This window comes from Triturus cristatus, chromosome 8, assembly GCF_964204655.1.
Source record: "Triturus cristatus chromosome 8, aTriCri1.1, whole genome shotgun sequence".
In the NCBI taxonomy this organism is placed as follows: domain Eukaryota; kingdom Metazoa; phylum Chordata; class Amphibia; order Caudata; family Salamandridae; genus Triturus; species Triturus cristatus.
Window position 1 is genome coordinate 26,960,396 of NC_140591.1, and position 21,692 is coordinate 26,982,087.

At 47.6% G+C, this 21,692-nt stretch overlaps 1 protein-coding gene across 2 annotated transcripts in view; it reads left to right on the forward strand.

Annotated features, from left to right (window-relative positions):
• The window catches only part of TRAPPC10 (trafficking protein particle complex subunit 10), a 584,087-nt gene that overhangs the window by 63,578 nt on the left and 498,817 nt on the right, over window positions 1–21,692 (forward strand). For both annotated transcript variants that reach the window (XM_085620787.1, XM_085620788.1), the window contains exon 2: window positions 18,505–18,586. In XM_085620787.1, the coding sequence (XP_085476913.1) occupies window positions 18,505–18,586 (82 nt within the window). The remainder of the gene's footprint in view (window positions 1–18,504; window positions 18,587–21,692) is intronic.

The window sequence follows — 21,692 nt, forward strand, 5'->3', positions numbered from 1 at the left end:
CTTCCATGCCGAAGCCCACCTCGGCGCCGGCGAAAAAATCGGAGGATCCCAAGCCCAGTGCTAAGCAAACTGGCACGGACAAGCCTAAAAAGTCATCGGCCCCTAAGACTTCGACGCCGACGGACCAAACATTGTCACAGGAACTATTTACACCGGATCCTTTTAAAAAAAACTCTCACCAAGGATCCAAAAACTGGACATTTGGCACACTCTTCCAAAAAGAGACATTTGGTCAAACCGGCTCCGCCTCCGCCTCCAAAGAGGAAGGACTCTGCCACCTCCCCTTTCAGAATACCTTCCCAACCTCCTCCACCCTCTCCACCTCCGCCTTCTCCAGCCCCACCTCATCGCTCTCCGACCCAGTCTTCAGACAATGATGATCAGGGGGACCCATATCACGATCCAGGGGACGTGCCCCAAGACCCCACCCCTACAGGATCCCCAGACCCATGGGACAACTACAATAACCCAGATATTCCAGACGTCCCACAAGATGACCTTTACCCTTCCAGGCCATCTCCACCGGAAGATTCATTAGGTTTCCACCACCTACTTCAAAGGGCGGCACATTATCACGGGGTAGAGTTACACACTGACCCAGTGGAAGAGGATTTCCTCCTCGATACCTTTGATACCGCACATAGGTCTACCTCCATACTACCTATGCTCAAGGGGGTGGTAAAACATGCGCCAGAGGTTTTTAAGGACTCAGTCAGGGCCAGGGTCATTAACCCATGCATAGAAAAAAAGTACAAAGCTGCCCCCACAGATCCTGCCTATATCAAAGGGCCAGCGCCACTAGATTTCCTAGTGGTCTCCCCTGCACGAAAAAGGTAAAATTCCCCGGCGTCAGGCGAAGCACCACCACCTGACAAAGAGTCAAAGCTACTGGACGCGTTAGGAAAGCGCACTGCGTCCCAGTCAGCTAATATATGGCGTATCGCCAACACCCAAGCGCTATTGGCCAGATACGATAGGGCACATTATGATGAATTAGAAACCATAATGCACCACCTCCCTGAAAGAAACAAAACTAGGGCCAATGAATTCATTCAAGAGGGTAAGACAATAACTAACACCTCTATACACTGTGCCTTAGACGCAGCAGACACAGCCTCCAGGGCCGTTAATACTAGAATCCTCCTCCGTCGCCATGCTTGGCTAAGAATATCAGGTTTCAAACCAGAGGTGCAAGCCTCCATCCTAAATCATCCCTTTGACCAAGAACACCGATTCCGCCCAAAAGTAGACGAGGCCCTCGAACAAATGAAGAAGGACACTGATACGGCGAAGTCCATGGGAGCCCTGCAGTCACACCCTCCCAGGCTCTCTTTTCGCCGCTCTTTCTTTCGGAGTACATCTAGAGGCTACTCCTCAGATAGCGCGTCCACTTCCTACAAATCCCCCACTCAGTCCACCTTCACAAGGGGTTATCAAAGAGGTGGCTATAGGGGAAATAATAATAAAGGCAGAGGCAAAACAAATACCGCCCGCTCTGCCACACCGCCTACCCAATGTCTTCCCCCCCCCCCCCCGCTCCCTCCAGACCATCCCACTCCGGTCGGGGGCAGATTACAAAATTTCCTTCATGTCTAGGAGACCATCACCTCAGACAAATGGGTGACCCAAATTATTCGGTCAGGATACTGCCTGGAATTAACATCTACTCCCCCAAACATTCCACCCAGGCAACGCCCAATGTCACAAGAACATTCCACATTACTAAAACAGGAGGTAATCTCCCTCCTACAAAAACAGGCAATAGAACAAGTTCCCGTCAATCAGCAAAATGTAGGGGTCTACTCCCTATATTTTCTAATACCAAAAAGGGACGAGCCTCTACGACCTATTCTAGATCTCCGGCCCCTAAACACATACATACATTCAGACCATTTTCACATGGTAACGCTCCAGCAGGTGCTTCCGCTCCTCTCCCAAAACGACTTCCTCACCACACTGGACTTGAAAGAGGCATACTTCCACATTCCAGTACACCATGCTCCCAGAAAGTACCTCAGATTTGTAGTGGACAGGTAACACTACCAGTTCAAAGTGCTCCCATTCGGAGTCACAACAGCACCACGGGTGTTCACCAAGTGCCTAGCGGTAGTAGCGGCACACCTCAGAAGATAGCACATTCACGTCTTCCCATACTTGGACGACTGGCTCATAAAAGCCATGTCCTACAACCAATGTGTACACCCCACCGCCACTACAATCCAACTACTTCACCAACTAGGCTTCACGGTGAACCACCAAAAGTCCCAGCTAACACCATCCCACATAAAACAATACCTCGGTGCCACCATAGACACCTCAAAAGCAATAGCCTACCCCAATCCGGCCAGGATTGCAAGCATTCAGGCTTTGCGACAAAGATTCATACTTCAACACTCCCTTCCAGCAAGAGTGTTTATGCAACTGATAGGGATGATGGCCTCTTGCATTTTCATAGTGCCCCACGCAAGACTCCAGATGCGTCCACTCCAAGAGTGCTTAGCGCGCCAATGGAACCAGGCCCAGGGGCAACTGACAGATCTGGTGTTGGTAGACGGTCGCACCCATCGCTCTCTGCAGTGGTGGAACACCACCAATCTTTCCAGAGGTCGACCGTTCCTGGACCCTTTTCCACAAATAATACTTACAACAGACGCATCGCTCTCCGGCTGGGGAGCTCATCTATTACACCTCACAGTGCAAGGGGCATGGACGCCGCAACAAAAGTTACTCCACATCAACTATCTGGAGTTACTAGCAATCTCTCTAGCCCTAAAATCCTTTCAGGCACAAATTTTAGGCAAGGCAGTCCTCATTCGCACAGACAACATGACGGCCATGTATTACATTCAAAAACAAGGCGGCACACACTCTCCACAGCTCTCTCAACTAGCATAGAGCATATGGAGATGGGCAATTCCACACAATCTTTCTACTAGCCCAACATGTCCCAGGAGTCCAGAACACCATGGCAGATCTGCTCAGCAGACAGACGCAGCAGATCCACGAGTGGGAACTTCACCCGCAGGTTCTTCACCCATTCTTTCAAACGTGGGGGCATCCACAAATAGACCTATTCGCCACCCACGAAAACAAAAAATGCCCAAGCTTCGCCGCCAGATACACACACCCATTGTCCAAAGGCAATGCGATATGGATGAACTGGTCAGGCAAATTTGCGTACGCTTTTCCACCTCTCCCACTAATTCCATTAGTAGTGCGAAAGCTACAACAGCATTCCCTCACGCTGATCCTAGTAGCTCCAACATGGGCCAGACAACCGTGGTACACCACGCTGCTGGAACTCTCGGTAGTACCACACCAAAAGCTACACCTCTCACCATGCCTCCTAACGCAGAACCATGGAGAGATCAGACACCCGGACCCAGCTCAGCTCAACCTTGCTCTGGCTCCTGAAATCCTAGAATTCGGATACCTAAACTTCCCCCTGACTGTATGAACGTCATCAGAGAAGCTAGACGCCCTACCACTAGAGCCTGCTACGCTGCCGAGTGGAAAAGATTTGTTGTGTATTGCCATAACAACACAATCAATCCTCTAGACGTGTCTATACAACACATCATATGCTACTTACTCCACCTACAAAAGTGTAATCTAGCATATACCTCCATTCGGCTACACCTTGCAGCAATTGCAGCTTACCTACAAAACAGGCAGCACCTATCACTTTTCAGAGTACCTGCCATTAAAGCCTTCATGGAACGCCTAAAAAGAATAATTCCCCCCAGAGTACCACCCTCACCTGTGTGGAACTTAAATATCGTTCTCACAAGGCTAATGGGGCCACCCTTCGAACCTTTGCATAAATGTGAAGTGTAATTTCTCGCATGGAAAACAACTTTTCTTGTAGCCATCACTTCCCTTAGAAGGGTCAGTGAGATACAAGCACTTACCATACAAGAACCTTTTCTTCAAATGCACCAGAACAAGGTTGTTTTCCGTACCAACCCAAAGTCATTTCCCCTTTTTACCTAAACCAATCCGTAGAATTACCGGTATTTTTCTCGCAACCTCAAACTGTTGCAGAAAGGGCTCTACACACGCTAGATGTCAATCAAGCCTTACTTTACTATATCCAAAGAACACAACCTTTCAGAAAGACCAAACAACTGTTTGTCTCTTTCTCTCCACCACACTAAGGCAACCCCATCTCAAAATCAGGGATAGCTAGGTGGATTGTAAAATGCATCCAGATTTGCTACCACAAAGCAAAATGAACGCTATCCGTTCCCCCTAAAGCCCATTCTACACGAAAGATAGGGGCTTCTATGGCTTTTCTAGGGAACATCCCATTAGATGATATCTGCAAAGCAGCTACATGGTCAACACCGCACACTTTCACTAAACACTACTGTGTAGATGTGCAAACCAAGCAACAAGCTAGTGTGGGCCAGGCTGTACTAAAAACACTTTTTCAAACAACTGCAACAGATACCGGTGGTCGCCGCTAAGGTTGGGAACTGCTATATAGTCTATGCAAAAGTGTGTAATCTGCAGTTCATATGCCTCAAACGGAATATGCTACTTAGCAGTATGCATCTGTTCTTGGCATTTAGAGCTGCAGATCTATACACGCCCACCCGCCTCCCCGGCTACCTGTATCTGTTCCAGTCTATCTTATTTAGATACAACACACATGGGTTTCTTCACTGTTATTACTACGCTCCATCTTTCCCTGCTGGCGAAAAACAATCTGAGGATGGAGCCGAAGCCCATGCGCAATACGATCCAAAGGAGCAGTCACCGACCTCGTGACTTCCAAAGACTTTCCAAGAGGTAAAACAAACTGCAAACATCCGGGCCCAACACCAGATGGCGATCTATGAAAAAGTGTGTAGATCTGCAGCTCTACATGCCAAGAACAGATGCATACTGGTAAGTAGCATATTCCTTACATCTGTAGGAAACCAACTCAACGAGTTTTTCGTTGACTGATTACCATACATGAGCTTGCTAAGGAGTATAGGGAGCTGGCATGGTATGTGGAGTTCCAGGAAAGGATGGAAGACTAAATCACAGTGAAAAGTCACCTCGCTACACATCTTGCCACCCATTTCTCTCTTGCTAACTTCATAATTTCAATTCTTACTGTGACTTCGATATTAACCCTGAGGGCTTGCACATGAGGGTGTTGAGTGAGAAAGGGATGGGTTAATGGAACTAGGGAATGGGAGGCTTGGAAGATTGACGTTTAGTGTCACCTCGCTGACCTGACAGATGGCAGTTGTGATGTGCGTTTTGATGCACTTGAAATACAGAAAAAGGGGTTAATGCTGAAGTATGTCTTTGTAACTAGTGACCTGTATCGCTGTTAACAAACCTAGGACATATAAATGAATGATGTGCGTCTCATTCTAAAGCTCTGATGGGGCTCATCCTTTCCGAGAGCAATCTCCTGCTTAATTAGTAACAGACTTTCTTTAACTACACCCTTAAGGCTTCGCATCCACTGAGCCATAGCTTGCTGAAATGTATTACCAGTAAACTTTTCACGAGTACTATTTTTTTTAACACAAGTCTGCTACTTGTGAGCAGAGTTGCCTGTGGTGAGGTCAGGGCCAACCCTGGGCTTGCCTAGTACACCCCTTTGTAATCTGCTGGGAGATTTCATAGCCCAAGGATGAAGGATCCGTACCAGAAGCTGAAAAGAGTCTGCTTGGGCTGTGTGCAGGATCCTGGCTCTGCATTGCTGACCCCATTGTGCGAGGCTTTGCTTGTGCATCAGAGGGAAGAGTGAGTACCCATAGTCTGGATAGTGTGGCGAGGATGGTCTGGGAAATAGGTTGCCAAGTATTTTTATCGATTTTGTTAATCAGGTTAGTGCAATCCGAAAGAGACTTTAATGCTGGTTATACTAGTCTGTTGGATTAGTCCAGAATAATACTGAACATTGATCCTTGAACCTTGATTACTGTTTCATCTTTAAGTTAAAAAGCAGATGTAGTAACTAGATAAGGTTTATAAAGAGAAAGAAAAGCGCAATTGTTGGGCATTATGAGCTGTACATATCATTATAATTGTAATTGCCTACAAAGGTGTAAAGCGGAGAAGTGATTTTAGTCTTACTTGTTTGTATACAGAAATATGAAACTCCTCGTTACCAAAAACATAAAATAAAGTTCTAAAATAAAGCAGTAATGGTGCTCAAACTGGAAATTAATCCCTGCTTTTGTTTTTTGGGCACACCATATCTGTTGTTCAGTGACGTTTGTGTCTGGCACCCGTTGTTCAATTATATCCTATTTTGATCCCCTTACCATATTTCACTTTTGTAAAGTATTCATTTTTTATAAGGTGGGTCTTTGCTTGCAGTGTTGAATTTTAGTTTTGTGGTCTGTCTGGCACAGTTAGTTCAGTCTGTAGGTGAGAGAGCGAGGCCACCATTCCTGGCCGTGACACCTGTGTGCCACTTGAAATACGAAGCCTTTATTCTTCGCCTCCAAACACTTGTACACTGCTGAAATGCCAACATACTTTTGAGTTCCTCTGAGGACTATCAAATGATACATCAATGGGAATGGTGGATTGTGCTGCCGAGCGCCAACCCTGTGTCCTCTGCAATATCTACGAACAAGATATTGGTAATGCAGTAAGCGTAGAGTTCTGCATAGGCCACATCTGTGTGACAGTTAAGGGGTATATACTCTTGTTCAAGAGAGCTCTTTGGGGGCTTTCCTGCAGCGGTGCTTGTCTTGTACACTATATGTGACTGAGTAGAGCGGTGACCACCTGCGTCCAGGAGAGCGTTGATGAGTCTTTCATACATCAATGATTATCTTCCACACTACATCTGTGTGACAGAATGAAGCGTCAGACATCTGCATCTCTCACTTGGATAGCATATAGAAATCCAGCTCTGCTGTGTGAAAGTTCCTGTGGAGGGCACCTAGAACCAGTGTGCGGTCCTTCACTTTGAGACCTGTACTGGAACTATCTCTTAGCATTGCCGGCTCTCTGCACTCCATCTTTGTGACTTTTTGGATGGGTATTTAGCTGTGTCCAGAAGTGCTCTGTTGTAACTTTCACACGTAGTGGTGACCTGATGGATGATATCAATTAAGGGGTCGAGGCCAGTGTCCAGGAGTGTGCTGCTGGGGCAGCTACGCTTCTGCACTACATCGATGGGACGGAGAGAAGTGGCCGATGCCTGTACGCATCTTGTAAGGCTTTCACGCGCGATGCTGGCCACCTCTGCACTGTTGTACAAGTGAAGGTGCAGAGATATTTGTTCACAAGAGCTCTGCAGGGGCTTTTGATACAGTTCTGGTGTTTTACAGCCAGGTGAGTGACTATGCAGGTACCTGTGCCCTGGACTGCTAAGATACTCTCTCTGTAGAGTCAACAAAGTGGTTTTCATACTCCTAGACCTCATTGTTCACCAATACTCCGTAAGTGTCTGATAAAGTGACCTGAATCTGGAAGTGGAGAATGGGAACATCTCCCCATCATTTCTGAGTTGGGTGTTGAGTTCCATTGACTTGGTGAGAGTTCTGTCCTGGGAGCAAAGGAAAGGGCATGTTTTCCACCCGGTTACTAAATATGATCTGCTGCTGCTTTGCCATTAGAAATTAGTAAAAGTAAATGATGGGGGTCAGTAGTTATGGTCTTGACCTACAGTGGTCCGCAACACTGATCATGATGCACTGTGTACTGCCACATACTATGCCTGGTTTTTAATGCTTTTGAGAAATATGTACTGGCTGGAGGTATGAGCCATACAGTTTGCCCAGTTCACTGTGGGGAAAGCCTACATGTCCATCTCATCTATTCTCCCTGTTATACACATAGGCCCCCTGGAGGGACATAGATTCCATCCACAAATAAACAGAAGATTTCGGCAGGCACACCCAGTCTATCTGTCCCATATGCAGACCACCTACAGGACCATGCCGTACCGCTGTTCAGTTGCATTTAGGATCCAGCTGTAACTGTGTATGTTAATGTTTGCTCCCTTCTCTGTAATTAATCCCCACAGTTCGAACACACCTGCCTCTCTCCATTGGGGTGGATGCTTGACATGTGGGAGCTTAATTCTTGAGAATGACACTCTTCAGTTACAGTGGTTTGTTTGAGTGTGGAGAGGTGTACAGATCGCAGATCTTTGAGAGCATGTTTGCTATTTATTAAGGAGCATGGATGAGAGTAGTTCGAAGGTGGTCTCCACATCTGTCCCTTGATTCCAGAATTGCTTGTAAAATGATTTGCTTTAGAAACAATATATTTGAAACAAAAATGGGATTGTAAATTGTGCGTTCTATTTCACCCCTAAGATGTTCTTTTGTGAAGATTGCCTTGCTCTCCACCCCCAATCATTCTATGGATTGGTCGGTTTGTTTGCAACCTTAGCTGTAATATCAGACTTGTATAATTTATTTTTCATTTACAAGAGTTTTTAGTTGCTGGTGGCTGTGAAATAACAGCCAGCTACCTGTTCTTTCGTATTAAAATTCTAAAAACAAATTACGTCTGTATCTAATTGAACACTTGATAACTGCTGTGGGTCAAATTAACCACTCTTTTACCCCTTCCTTCCTTGGAATTTGCATTACTGTAGATAAAGAATCAAACCGTTCATGGCACGTATAGCTGTGGATACACATGCTGTGTATACTCTTGCAATTTGGTGTTGGGCTCGGATGTGTGCAACTTGTTTTTCTTTGAAGAAATCTTTGAGGCGTGAGGTATGGTGGGTCCACCTGTTACTGGTAATGTGCAAGGGCATCGGCTCCATTGTTAAATTGTTTCTTCCTGCCGCATGGTTTGGACATGCATTCTTCGAGCTCCAGGTTGATGCCACCTAATGTTCGACACAGGTATCCCCTCGGTTATTCCACCATGATCCACAAAATACTAACTTCAACTGCTTAGTCACTTCTGTCCACTTCATCATAAGAGTTTCTTCTACTCCCCCTGGGCTCTTGCCCCCTTGCTGGGCATTTTCCGTGGCCTTTCCACCGAGAATGCAGACTTCATAATGGAAAGAACTCTTTCCAGTACTGTCATCCGTGTCGTTCAAAATACCCCTAGGCGGATCATCATCGGGTCTGTAACTCTCTTCTCTCCCTGGAGCATGACTAGGCATCCTGTGCCGCCTGTATACACAACTGGAGACACTGATGAACATCACCTGGTCATATCCTCCACGCCATAACATAATCATACTAAAAATAAAATGGCCAAGTCACTAGAAGTTTGTTTGGGGGTTGTGGGCCGAAGGGGTTCCCTTCTTTAAATGGATTCCTGCAGTTATCCAGGATTCCCTTATTAAAGAACTCCAGCAATGGTTAAGTCCGCCATGGTGGTATTCACCTACCATGATTTCGCCGTGATGAAGCATGCCATGATAAGAAGTGGGTGAGGCGAAAACAAAGTTTGAGTGTCTAGGGACTCTGTACTTCCTGCTCAGATGAGGCCACTATTTTTAGGTCGAGCCTGGAGCAGCGCATGCGCTGTTCTAGGAGATGACCTTTAGAAATCGGTCTGCTCTTTTCAAGCACTCATGCTTGTGGTGGCATCCACCTTGTGGGAGCTAGCACCGGCGCGCAGGGGCCATCTGTTTTCAATTAGCGTGGCCGCGCGCGCTTTACTCTCTCTCCCCTGCCTGTGCGCCTTTCATCGTGCCGATTACTATTTGTTAATTAGGTCTCATGTTACCATCTCCCATATGGCGCCGTGTGCAGCAGAGGTCACTCGCTAGTAGCGGAGACAGCCCGGAAGACCAGGGATGGCAAACTGCTCTTGAGAAGAATAAACGCCGACACACTTTGCAAAGGATGCTATGAACGCATTTCTAAAATTACATGTATTTATTTGAAAGCTTACAACCCATAAATTTGGGACAGGCACATTTAAAAAATGAATTCTACCTTGGCAGGCGCCTGTGCAGAGAACATGCAGTTTACAAAGAACCCACCAACACCTCCTCGCAGCCCATAGGATTACATTTTGCAGTGCATATACGTACAACTGCAGGGCTCCCTGCTAAGTGGACTGCTCTGACCGGTTAGGTATCGGACACTTTTAGTGCTATTAATACCCTGGTACGTGTCCTGATGAAAGGCCAGTCAGAAGGTTTTTTGTACGTAGAATTCAACTGGACCATTGGTGGGAGTAGCAACACTTTGTTATATCAAGTGACTGTGGCGACTGAGCTGGACCGTCTTCTGGAGTTTGGGGAAGGGGCGAGTTATACACGTGTCTACAAACTGTGTGCGTTTCCTCAGGGCTGTTTGCCTGGCTGCATAGCTGATTATTCTTCCGGTTTACCCACCCATAAAATCAACACCCAGGTCCCCAGCCTCTCGGAGCACTTCCTTTGTCCTATATGGGAAGCCCAGCCCCATGCGGGATTTTTAAAAGTACATCAGCTAACGCCCAACTTTGGTCATATTTACTCTGTGTTACAACAATGCCCTGTCGAGGCAACGTCTGAAGACATGGGCATTTATAATCGTTAATCCAGCCCAGCTAAGTAGGCCCTTCATTATAAGTTAGGAGCATGTATTTCAATCAACCAAGATATTTTTTGCACCAGGTGTCCACCTTGCGCTCATAAGAGATTTTCTCAAATTGCGCTCACTTCCTTGTTTTGCACAGCTACTTCGTCCCTGCTCTACCAAGGGAAACCATGCAAGGAGGAATACTTCGTGCTAAGATCTTTTTCGCATGTTTTTGCCCATTGCATGTCACAAAAAGTGTAACTGGATCCATAAGCCGACTAAACACCACGCAAAAGGTATTCTATTAGGGGGTGTTTTGCACCCATACTACCGCATACCTCACCATAAGGGATGCTGTAAATGTAGACAGTGTCTACCCCCTGAGAAGCACGCAAACTACTCTCACAGCAATAAAACAGCTTGACGGCTTTACACTGCTATGTTTAGCATGAATAATTCATGGCCGTACCCATGTAAATTGGTTCAGCTGTTTGCAGAGGGAACAAAAAACACAGCTCTCAAAGCCTAAAACGAGCATTGGCATAGCCAATAGGTCGCGCCTTTGGGACCTTATAAGTGTTTAGCCATGCAACAGTTTATGTTGTTGCACCAAGGATATTGTGCTGCATAACTAAATACTTATAAGGTCCCAAAAGCGAAACATTGGCTATGCCAATGCTTGTTGTTATTTTAGGTTACCTAATGAAATCCATTGGCTCAGTAGGCCAATGTTCAACCATTTGACCTTTTCCTGGCGGTTTCTAAAAAGCTAGTAGTCTGCAGGACCTCTAAAGCTGTGGGACTTGAGGAACGCCTTGATCTGCATGAGTTGCTTCCTAGGGTCAGTTTGTTTCCAATAAATAAGCATTGGCTTTCATGTTGGACAACTTACAGTTGATGTACAGCAATGCGTGTTTTTGGCCTGGTTCTGATGAACCCTTGCTCAACCTTTAACACAGTCTGTCATGACCTAGAAGGGACCCACATGATGCCAGTGTAGTTGGCCTGCCTTTAGCCTAGTGTTTTCCACCACCCTTTACCATGTACTAGGGCTCAGTATACTTTGCTTTATTTACTTATTTATTTTTGTGTTTTATGGAGCGCAAACTTGACCCATTAGGGTATCCGAGCGCTTTACAGGAATCCTAGAATTGTATGAAAGACTTGGAATCACAAATTAATCTATCGATAAGGGGGGGGGGTGCTGGATACATAAGGGATAGAAAGACAAGTATGTACAGTATACATTTATAATTATTCCAGACAAGACCCCATTGCTGGTTACATAGTGGATAGAAGGACACGTATGTACAGTTTACAATGAAAATTAGTCAAGATCAGGCCACAGGTTTCTCGGTGGGTTGACTGGGTAATCCGAGGGGAGGCAATAATCGGAAATAGATCGGGGACTCAGTGGTGTTTGAAGGCAGGATGTAAACGAGGAATTTCCCCATAAGGAAGGTTTTGGCATCCTTTTTGAAGCGTGCCAGAGAGGGGATTCTTCTGATGGCGGGTGGGAGAGAGTTCCAAATTCTTGGAGCGGCCCCTGGGAAGGCCCGATTGTTGTTTTTTTTTTTCTCTTCTGAAAACGTGCAGGTTGGAGCAAGAGGTCTCTGGCGGACCGAGAGTTTCTGATTCCTCCTGAGACCACAAGTTTCTGTGCAAGATATGCAGGGGAGTTTGAGTATAAAGCCTTGTGTGTAATGCAAGCTAGTTTATGCTGTATTCTTGCCTCAGGAGGAAGCCAGTTCAGAGCTTTCAGGTGTGGAGAAATGTAGTCGAATTTCCTTATGCCTGTAAGTAGTCTGGCGGCCGCGTTGAGGCAGGCTTTTAAAGCTGCCAGGGAGATCTTGGATAAACCAGAGAGGGTAGAACAGCCATATTCTAGTCTCGAGATAAGTGCTTGGACTGCCATTTTTCGGTCAGGAGCATCGAGGAAGGGTTTCAGTTTCCTTCGGTAGCTCAGGTGGAATCTAGCTGATTTGGCCATCGAGTTGATGTGGTCCGCATATTCAAGTTGCAGTCAAGGGTAATTCCCAGGGATTTGGCGGAGTCCACGATGGTCGGAGGGCAATTTAAGGCTGTGATCGCTTTAATCTATGATTGAATCTCAGGGTTGGTTTTTGGAGGGGAAATTAGGAGAAATTAATTTTTCTTTGCGTTGAGTTTGTTGATTGGAGGCGAGCCATTGGACGGTCAGTTTCAGGGCCTTGTTCAGGGAGAGGATCTCCTCGAGAGATGAGGTTTTGATGTAGATCTGAATGTCGTCCGCATACATATGGTAGGAGATATTCGCAGTGCGCAGTATTTGGGCAAGCGGTTCTAGGTAAAGGTTGAAGAGGGTGGGGGACAGGGTTGATCCTTGAGGGACTCCAATCGTGATCGGAGAGGGAGCAGATAGGTTGCCGTTAATTAGGAATCTCTGTGATCGGTTTTGGAGGAAGGACCTGAACCATTCTAGAACAGAGCCATCCAAACCCATCCTGAGTTTGAGGCGTTCGAGTAAGTTTTCGTGGTTGACCGTGTCGAAGGCCGAGGATAGATCTAGAAGGATTAGGAGACAGGTTTTACCTTGGTAAAGGGCTTGGATGGCATCATCAACGATGGGGAGCATGGTGGTTTCAGTGCTGTGCCCAGGTCTGAACCCGGATTGGAAGTCGTCGAGTAGGTGGAAGTTATTGATATGTTGACTTAGCTGCTGTTGTACACACTTTTCCAGCACTTTGGCTAAAAGGGGAAGTTGAAGATGGGTCTGAAGGTTTTAGGGGAAGCTGGATCTAGCGATGGCCTTGCAGTCCAGCTATGAATAATGGCTAGGGCGGCGGCCGCTAGGCCGTCGGAGGGGAGGGGGTCATTAAAATTGTTGTTCAGGTTTAAGTTAGATAGGATTTTGGAGACAGAATCTTCGTCATAGAATTTGAAGTCGGTCCAGTGCGCTTGATTTTTAGGTGAGGCCTGTGGCGGCGCGGAGGGAGGAGGCAGGTCAGGAAGAGGTTGAGAGAATGTGGCGTAACGGAGTTCATTTCCTAAGGCTGTGATTTTGTCAGCGAAGAAAGAGGAGAATTCCTCGGATGATATTAGAGACTTTGGGGTTTCATTCGATGTTTGTTAGATTGGTGTTTGATCAGTTCGAAGAGCTTGCGGGGTCTGTTTTTGGTGTTCCCCAGTCCTGATCTGAAGAATTCTTTTTTCGAGTTGAGGATGTTCCTGTTTTCAAAGTTTCTGGCCTGGCGGAAGTTTTAGATGTGCGGCGGAGGGATGCTGTCTCCACAGTCTTTCAGATTGTTGTAGGGATCTCCTCTCATTATTGACGGATCCAGTGAAGCAGGGGTTTCTGTTTTTAATTTGGGTTCTTCTCAGCCTTAGTGGGGCTAGGTCATCCAGAATGTTCGATATAGTCAGAGTAATGATCGTTGAGGTCATTGACCGTTGTGATATGCGAGGGAGGGGGAGTGGGGGGGGGAATCAGAAGTGCAGCGTGCCACCAGTTCCCTATGGTTCAGGTTCTTGGTTTCTCTGATCCAGCGTTTAGGAATCACCGGTTGCGGTGCCCTTGTCTTGTGGATACCAGGTAGTAGGAAGGAGATGGCATGATGGTCAAACCAGTCACAGGGGTCTAAGAGATAAGCTTGACTGTTGATTCCTTAGAGATGATCCAGTCAAGAGTGGCCCCTTTCAAGTGAGTTGGGAGTGAACAGGCTTGGGACAGGGCTTGATCGGCCAGGAGGTCTTTGATGGCGTTGACGTGAGGATCCTTGGGATTGTTCCAGTGCAGGTTGAAATCACCAAGGAAAATATCTTTAGTGTTGGAGGAAATCCTGGTTGTGATGATCTCCATGAGATGGTCAGTGAGGGAGTCATTCATGCCTGGGGGGTGGTAGAAGATGAGTAGATTGCACAGTTGGGTGGAGTTGCTGCAAATGGAGAGGGCGAGGTATTCACAGGAGTCTGTGGTATCCGCCAGAAGATCTGTGACTAAAAGGTTAGAGTTTAAGTCCTTTGTCCGTCAAGTTCCTCAGGAACCTTACCTGTTCTGTCTGGCTCTCTGTCTCGCCCTATTCAGTTCTATGGTTTCACCATTTATAGGTCTTCAGATGACTCCCCTATTCTTTTGAATATGTAGAGCCCTGGTGTGTTCTGCTTGCATGTTTCAGCAGGAGATCGGGGATTGATAGGCAGCCCTTGGCTCGCTTTTTGAACCACAGAGGTAGAGGTTGTGTTAAGAGCTCTGTAGGCTTCTGGGAATTAACTTTCTGCCCCCAAGTATCTGCTGCTGTTTGACCTTTTTATATACAAATTAAAAAGAAAATTGTGAGTGAAAGTCCATGTTGATTCTGGTGACCCCGTCATCGTCATCATAGTATTTGATTTCTATGCCTTGCTTCTGCTTCTTCTCTGCCTTGCCTCCTGTCTCCATTAAGGAGAGAGGGAACAATACTTTAGGACATTTATAGGCTGAAGGGGGTTTCTGCAAACTCCTGCTTACTGTAGGTGAATGCAAGGTCCTATCTCACTTATAGGTGTCTGCTTGTCATTGCCTTGATTTTTTGTTTTTGTTGTATAAATCCAGACCAAGAAGTTGACAAGGCACTTTTGTTTGTGCAAGCAGCGGTGGGCAAATCCTGAGGTGTCTAACCTGAGGTGTCTAACTGATGGAGAACTGAGTGTTTATATAAATGTGGAGGCTGTTCCTGTCCTCGTAGAGTACAGGGGTTACCTGTTGTATTTGTCTCCAGAAGGACTGTATTAGGTGCTGTCCAGGTTTCCAGCAAGACCGCATTGAGTGCTGTGTTTGTCTCTTGGAGGATAGTGTTGGTTGATGTGCTGGCCTCTAGTATGGGAGGAGCTTGTGCTGTGCTGGCCGCTGTGAGGTCAGCTCTGGGGGCTGTGCTGGTCGCAAGGAAGGCAGCACTGGCTGTGTGCTGGTCTGAAGCAGGGCATCACTGGGTGCTGTGCTGGTTTCCGGGAGGGCGGTTTTGGTTACTGGGCTGGTCTCCGGGAGGGCGGTTTTGGTTACTGTGCTGGAATCCGGGGAGGGCGGTTTTGGGTTATGTGGTGGTCTCCAGGAGGGCAGTATTAGTTACTATGCTGGTCTATAGGAGGGCAGTATTGGTTACTGTGTTGGTCTCTAGGAGGGCAATATTGGTTGCTGTTCTGGTCTCCAGGGGGGCAGTATTGGTTACTGTTCTGGTCTCCAGGGGGGCAGTATTGGTTACTGTTCTGGTCTCCAGGAGGGCACTATTGGGTACTGTCCTGGTCTCCAGGAGGGCAGTATTGGTTACTGTGCTGGTCTCCAGGAGGGCTGTGTTGGTTACTGTGCTGGTCTCGGGAATGGCAGTATTGGTTACTGTGCTGGTCTCGGGAATGGCAGTATTGGTTTCTGTGCTGGTCTCTAGGAGGGCAATATTGGTTGCTGTTCTGGTCTCCAGGGGGGCAGTATTGGTTACTGTTCTGGTCTCCAGGGGGGCAGTATTGGTTACTGTTCTGGTCTCCAGGAGGGCACTATTGGGTACTGTCCTGGTCTCCAGGAGGGCAGTATTGGTTACTGTGCTGGTCTCCAGGAGGGCTGTGTTGGTTACTGTGCTGGTCTCGGGAATGGCAGTATTGGTTACTGTGCTGGTCTCGGGAATGGCAGTATTGGTTTCTGTGCTGGTCTCTAGGAGGGCAGTATTGGTTAGTGTGCTGGTGCCCAGGAAGGCAGTATTCGTTACTATGCTGGTCTCCAGGCAGGTGGTATTGGTTACTATGCTGGTCTTCACTAGGACAGTATTAGCTACTGTGCTGGTCTCCAAGAGGGCAGTATTGGTTGCTGTTCTGGTCTCCAGGGGGGCAGTATTGGTTACTGTTCTGGTCTCCAGGGGGGCAGTATTGGTTACTGTTCTGGTCTCCAGGAGGGCACTATTGGGTACTGTCCTGGTCTCCAGGAGGGCAGTATTGGTTACTGTGCTGGTCTCCAGGAGGGCTGTGTTGGTTACTGTGCTGGTCTCGGGAATGGCAGTATTGGTTACTGTGCTGGTCTCGGGAATGGCAGTATTGGTTTCTGTGCTGGTCTCTAGGAGGGCAGTATTGGTTAGTGTGCTGGTGCCCAGGATGGCAGTATTCGTTACTATGCTGGTCTCCAGGCAGGTGGTATTGGTTACTATGCTGGTCTTCACTAGGACAGTATTAGCTACTGTGCTGGTCTCCAAGAGGGCAGTATTGGTTACTATGCTGGTCTCTAGGAGGGCAGTATTGGTTACTATGCTGATCTCTTGGAGGGCAGTATTGGTTACTGTGTTGGTCTCTAGGAGGGCAGTATTGGTTGCTGTTCTGGTCTCCAGGGGGGCAGTATTGGTTACTGTTCTGGTCTCCAGGAGGGCACTATTGGGTACTGTCCTGGACTCCAGGACGGCTGTATTGGTCGCTGTCCCGGTCTCCAGGAGGGCAGTATTGGTCGCTGTCCTGGTCTCCAGGAGGGCAGTATTGGTCGCTGTCCTGGTCTCCAGGTAGGCATTATTGTTTTCTGTGCTGGTCTCCAAGAGGGTGGTATTGGTTACTGTGCTGGTCTCTTGGAGGGCTGTATTGGTCACTGTGCTGGTCTCCTGGAGGGCAGTATTGGTCACTATGCTGGTCTCCAGGAGGGCAGTATTGGTCGCTGTCCTGGTCTCCTGGAGGGCAGTATTGGTCGCTGTCCTGGTCTCCTGGAGGGCAGTATTGGTTACTGTGCTGGTCTCCAGGAAGGCTGTGTTGGTTATTGTGCTGGAGGATGGGGGGGGGGGGGGGGAGATGGAGGATGGGGGGGGGAAGATGGAGGATGGGGGGGGGAAGATGGAGGATGGGGGGGGGAAGATGGAGGATGGGGGGGGGGGAAGATGGAGGATGGGGGGGGGGGAGATGGAGGATGGGGGGGGGGGAGATGGAGGATGGGGGGGGGAAGATGGAGGATGGGGGGGGGAAGATGGGGGATGGGGGGGAGATGGAGGATGGGGGAAGATGGAGGATGGGGGAAGATGGAAGATGGAGGATGGGGGAAGATGGAGGATGGGGGGGGAAGATGGAGGATGGGGGGGGAAGATGGAGGATAGGGGGGGGAAGATGGAGGATAGGGGGGGGAAGATGGAGGATGGGGGGGAAGATGGAGGATGGGGGGGAAGATGGAGGATGGAGGATGGGGGGGAAGATGGAAGATGGAGGATGGGGGGGGGAGATGGAGGATGGGGGGGAAGATGGAAGATGGGGGAGGATGGGGGGGAAGATGGAAGATGGGGGAAGATGGGGGAGGGGGGGGGGATGGGGGGGAAGATGGAGGATGGGGGGGAAGATGGAGGATGGGGGATGGGGGGAGGATGGGGGATGGGGGGGGGGAGGATGGAGGATGGGGGGGGAAGATGGGGAAGATGGGGGATGGGGGGGGGATGGGGGGGAAGATGGGGGATGGGGGGAAGATGGGGGATGGGGGGAAGATGGGGGATGGGGGAAGATGGAGGATGGGGGGATAGGGGGGAGATGGCAGATGGAGGATGGGGGAGATGGCAGATGGAGGATGGGGGGGAGATGGCAGATGGAGGATGGGGGGGGATTGAGGGTGGGGGTAGGGTGTAGAGGTGGCTGGTCTCTTAGAGTCCGAAAGGGCAGGAGTTCGATATGGTGCACTTCTTAAGGTCTGCTCCTGTTAGTCCCTTCGCAGTCCATTAGACCTTCTTAAGTGTTGATTACAGAATGTGGCATGCAAGCTCAGTGTGAGCACAATTGGGCTACTATTGCCCTGGTAAGTGATGTATGGATGGTGTGCCTTCTGCACGGCAGCTTTCTTTAACCGTCCTGTGAGCCCTCTGATGATTATATATCGCGAGGAACTGAACCCAAAAATCTGGGCACACCTACTTCTCTGTACCGCTCCCAGACAATTCCATATGGTGGGTTTTCTAGACCTACTATTGTCCTGATGGATTCAGGCTTCTTTTGCTTTAAACTTTTACTTGTGGATATTATGATTGTTGCTGATGGCTGGCAGACCTGTCCATGCAATAGAAGTGAGCGGTTAAGCATGCAAACCTTTTTGTTGCAGGTGCTGGGGATCAAAATTTGTTCACCTCCTTGTATCCGGCCCTCACCCAGCAGCTTCCCAGAGAGCCGATGGAATGGCGAAGGTAACAGATGGATTTGATTTCTATGTTCTCACATTAACATTGCTCTTGTTGCTACTGTAAAACATTTTGCCTTTCACCTGCTCATCGGTCCTCTGTTGAGCGCACCACTCGCTGCGCTGGAATACCTTGTGGCCCCACCATGTCACTCAGTCTGCTGTTGTCTTGCTGTATCACTCCTGATGCCTGTCTACACCATTCTGTCTGACTGCTCCTCACCTGAGCCAAGGATATCCTTTGCTCACCAACTTGTTTTCAGCCTGCTAGGGTGTGTGCACACATAGAAATAAGACCACCCTCCCCTCCTAAATCTGCTGTCTCGCCTTTATCATTGTAGTCTTAAAGTTCTCACAGAATACCATATCCATGTTTTCATTAAATGTTCCCTCTTCGATATTTCAGGATAAAATTACTGTTGAAGCGGATCAAGTTTATCATATTAGTTTTGGATGCAGGCTAGTATGTATTCAGTGGTCTCTGTTTGTGCATCCAGTTTGGAGCTAGAGTGATTCCTGTGGAAGAACATTTTGAATATACTTCACAAGTCCCAGGTGACTGTTGTTGTCAGGGCAGTCATAAACATGGTCACGGACAACACTAGGGGTCGATGGTCTTTAGTGAAGGTCACGCAGGCTCCATTTCCGTGGAAGGGAAGCTTTGGTTTCAAGACATACGACTTAAGTATGGCTCAGCTTCGACCCAACAGCCCTAGATTACTCCTTTTTTCTCACTGGTACACCGCACATACGTACGAAGAGTGGCAGCTGTGAAGGTATGATACCTTTCCCTCTGAACACGCACCCATGACGGTGGACCTACAAATACCGGGGGAAGGATAGGCTCTGCGGAGTTCGTACTTTAAGACGGCTTCCTCAACAACAAGGAAATAATAGAGGTGACCCAGGAATGTACAACACCGTACCCAGCAGAGACCTGAATGGGAGGCGGCTGGTGGAAGATACCCCTTTGTGGGATTACTTTTTAAGCTATAAGTGCAGAGTGACACTTGGTGGCAGTCAGCTAGGTTAAATAGGGACTGGAGAGAAAAGTGGGAGCCACTGGAAACCCAACTGAAAGAGTTGGAGGGCATCCAGAAATACACCGGATCAGAGGACCCGCTAAATGCAATCAGAGCTCAAGGAAAAGTGCTGCACGCAGACAGGGCGGAGTATACCCTTCAGTGGGTCAGGTAAATATCTTATGACGTAGAGAACAGGGCAGGTTGGCTGCTGGCCCTTACAGTGTTGACCAAAATAGCTTCTGAGTGAATGTCTTTAATTGGAGACTCATACTAAAAATACAGACATAACATGCAAATTTATTGAGTTTTTTGAGGCTCTCTATTCTGCTAATGCAGTTGATGAGAACATACTGATCTGTTCATAAGAGACATAAAGTAGACCTACTCACAGAGGCGCACAGAGGCTTATCGTCCATGACATTGACTGTTTGGGACAGGGGTTAACTATCTTTCCATCTCATGTGAATCCGATATTGGGAAATCTGGATCTCACTTCTGCACTGGGACAGGGACCATGTAAGGAATGGGAAAAGTGGAGTTGTGGAAGCATTGTTAAACTACTTGATGAAAGTAGTGCGATTTGATGGCCTGAAGTGTTGATTTCGGTAGTCTGAAGCAGAATTCTTTCGCTTTATAAAAATATGGCAGTTGGTGTTCGACCCCCATGATCAAAGTTTCTGCTTTTTAGCCTCTTGCTGCTTTTGAGACATGGCTTGTCGAAAAGAACCCTGCCAAGGATATTTTGGAGCCGTACAATCGATTGATGTCATTGGGGGCCATGTTATAAATCGCCCAGAGGAGATCATGAGCGCAGATAGGCAGGTCACTCTCTGCGACGGAGTGGGGGGAAGCAGATTAGAGCTCATACCACAGGTCAAGCTGCTTTCGTTGGAAAGCAATGATTAAGACAACCACATTCTTGTACCCCACTTGGTAATATTGTGTGAGTGGGACCAGTGAGGTTCAGATTGGTGCTGGAGGGACTATGCGAGAGGGACACTTGTACAGCTTCTGTGGCTTTGTCCAAACCCTCAGACTTTCCGGAGGGAGGTACTCAACATACTGCAGTCCCAAGGTTCCCTGTGTGAATTCTCCTGGGCTTCGCCAGTAAGCAGACATCTCCTTTATTCTTTCAGAGAGGCAAGCAAAATAGCTTTGGCGTTCAGTGCTGTAAGACCAATCATCACCGCATTGTGAGTGAAAGGTCTCCAGGATTTACAGATTGGTTCCATAGTGAATGGGACTTCGCCTGCATCATCAGCTAGAGTGCTCGATTATGAAGTGGTTCGGACACAGTTTCTGGAGCACCTTAATTAAGAGAGTTTGGTGGTAACATAGCTCCAATTACTTTGAGGGCTTAGCATATTGTCTGGGATGTTGTTAATCCCCATTCCGTCCACCTCCCCAACAAGATGTCATGTGTTCTATCATGAGAGTTTTTGTATGGTTGACTGTTCTTGCCCGGTCGCCCATTGCTTGTAGGCAAGTGTATGTGTGAAAAGAAATCTCAGTGAAGACTATAGTACCCAAAAAGGTAATTGGAAGATAAGAAAACAGAATAGCATCCTACGGATCTAATGAATGCTTGTGTTGCAGGCTGGTCCCCTGTCTTGTGGGTTCTTGCACAGTTTAATGAAATGTTCTGTCTATACAATATGTGTGTTGAACTACTGTATGGTTTGGAGACCTGCAATGAAGTGCCTTTAGTACCCTGAGGACTGCTAGACCTGTGTCTTTTACCCACGTCCAAGAGACATTTTTTCATTACCTCAAGTGGCTGCTTGGATGGAGGTCAGTTGGTTAAACTTTAAGTGGTCCTGGCTGACTCAAGTACCCTACACCTTTTAACTTCTTGAGACCCCTACTGAATCACTACTGGATGTTGGGAACCTCAGCCTCTGCAATTTCTACGATTTTAAGTTTCCTTACACAAAAATATGGAAGTGCACATACAATAAACAAATACACAAATAATAACCTATTTCGTTCTCAAACAAAATATACAAAAATATACATTTTAATTTTAATAGAAAGGTTGGAGCTTCTCATCTGGTTTTATTTCTAAAAGACGAAGAGGTATGCTAGCTA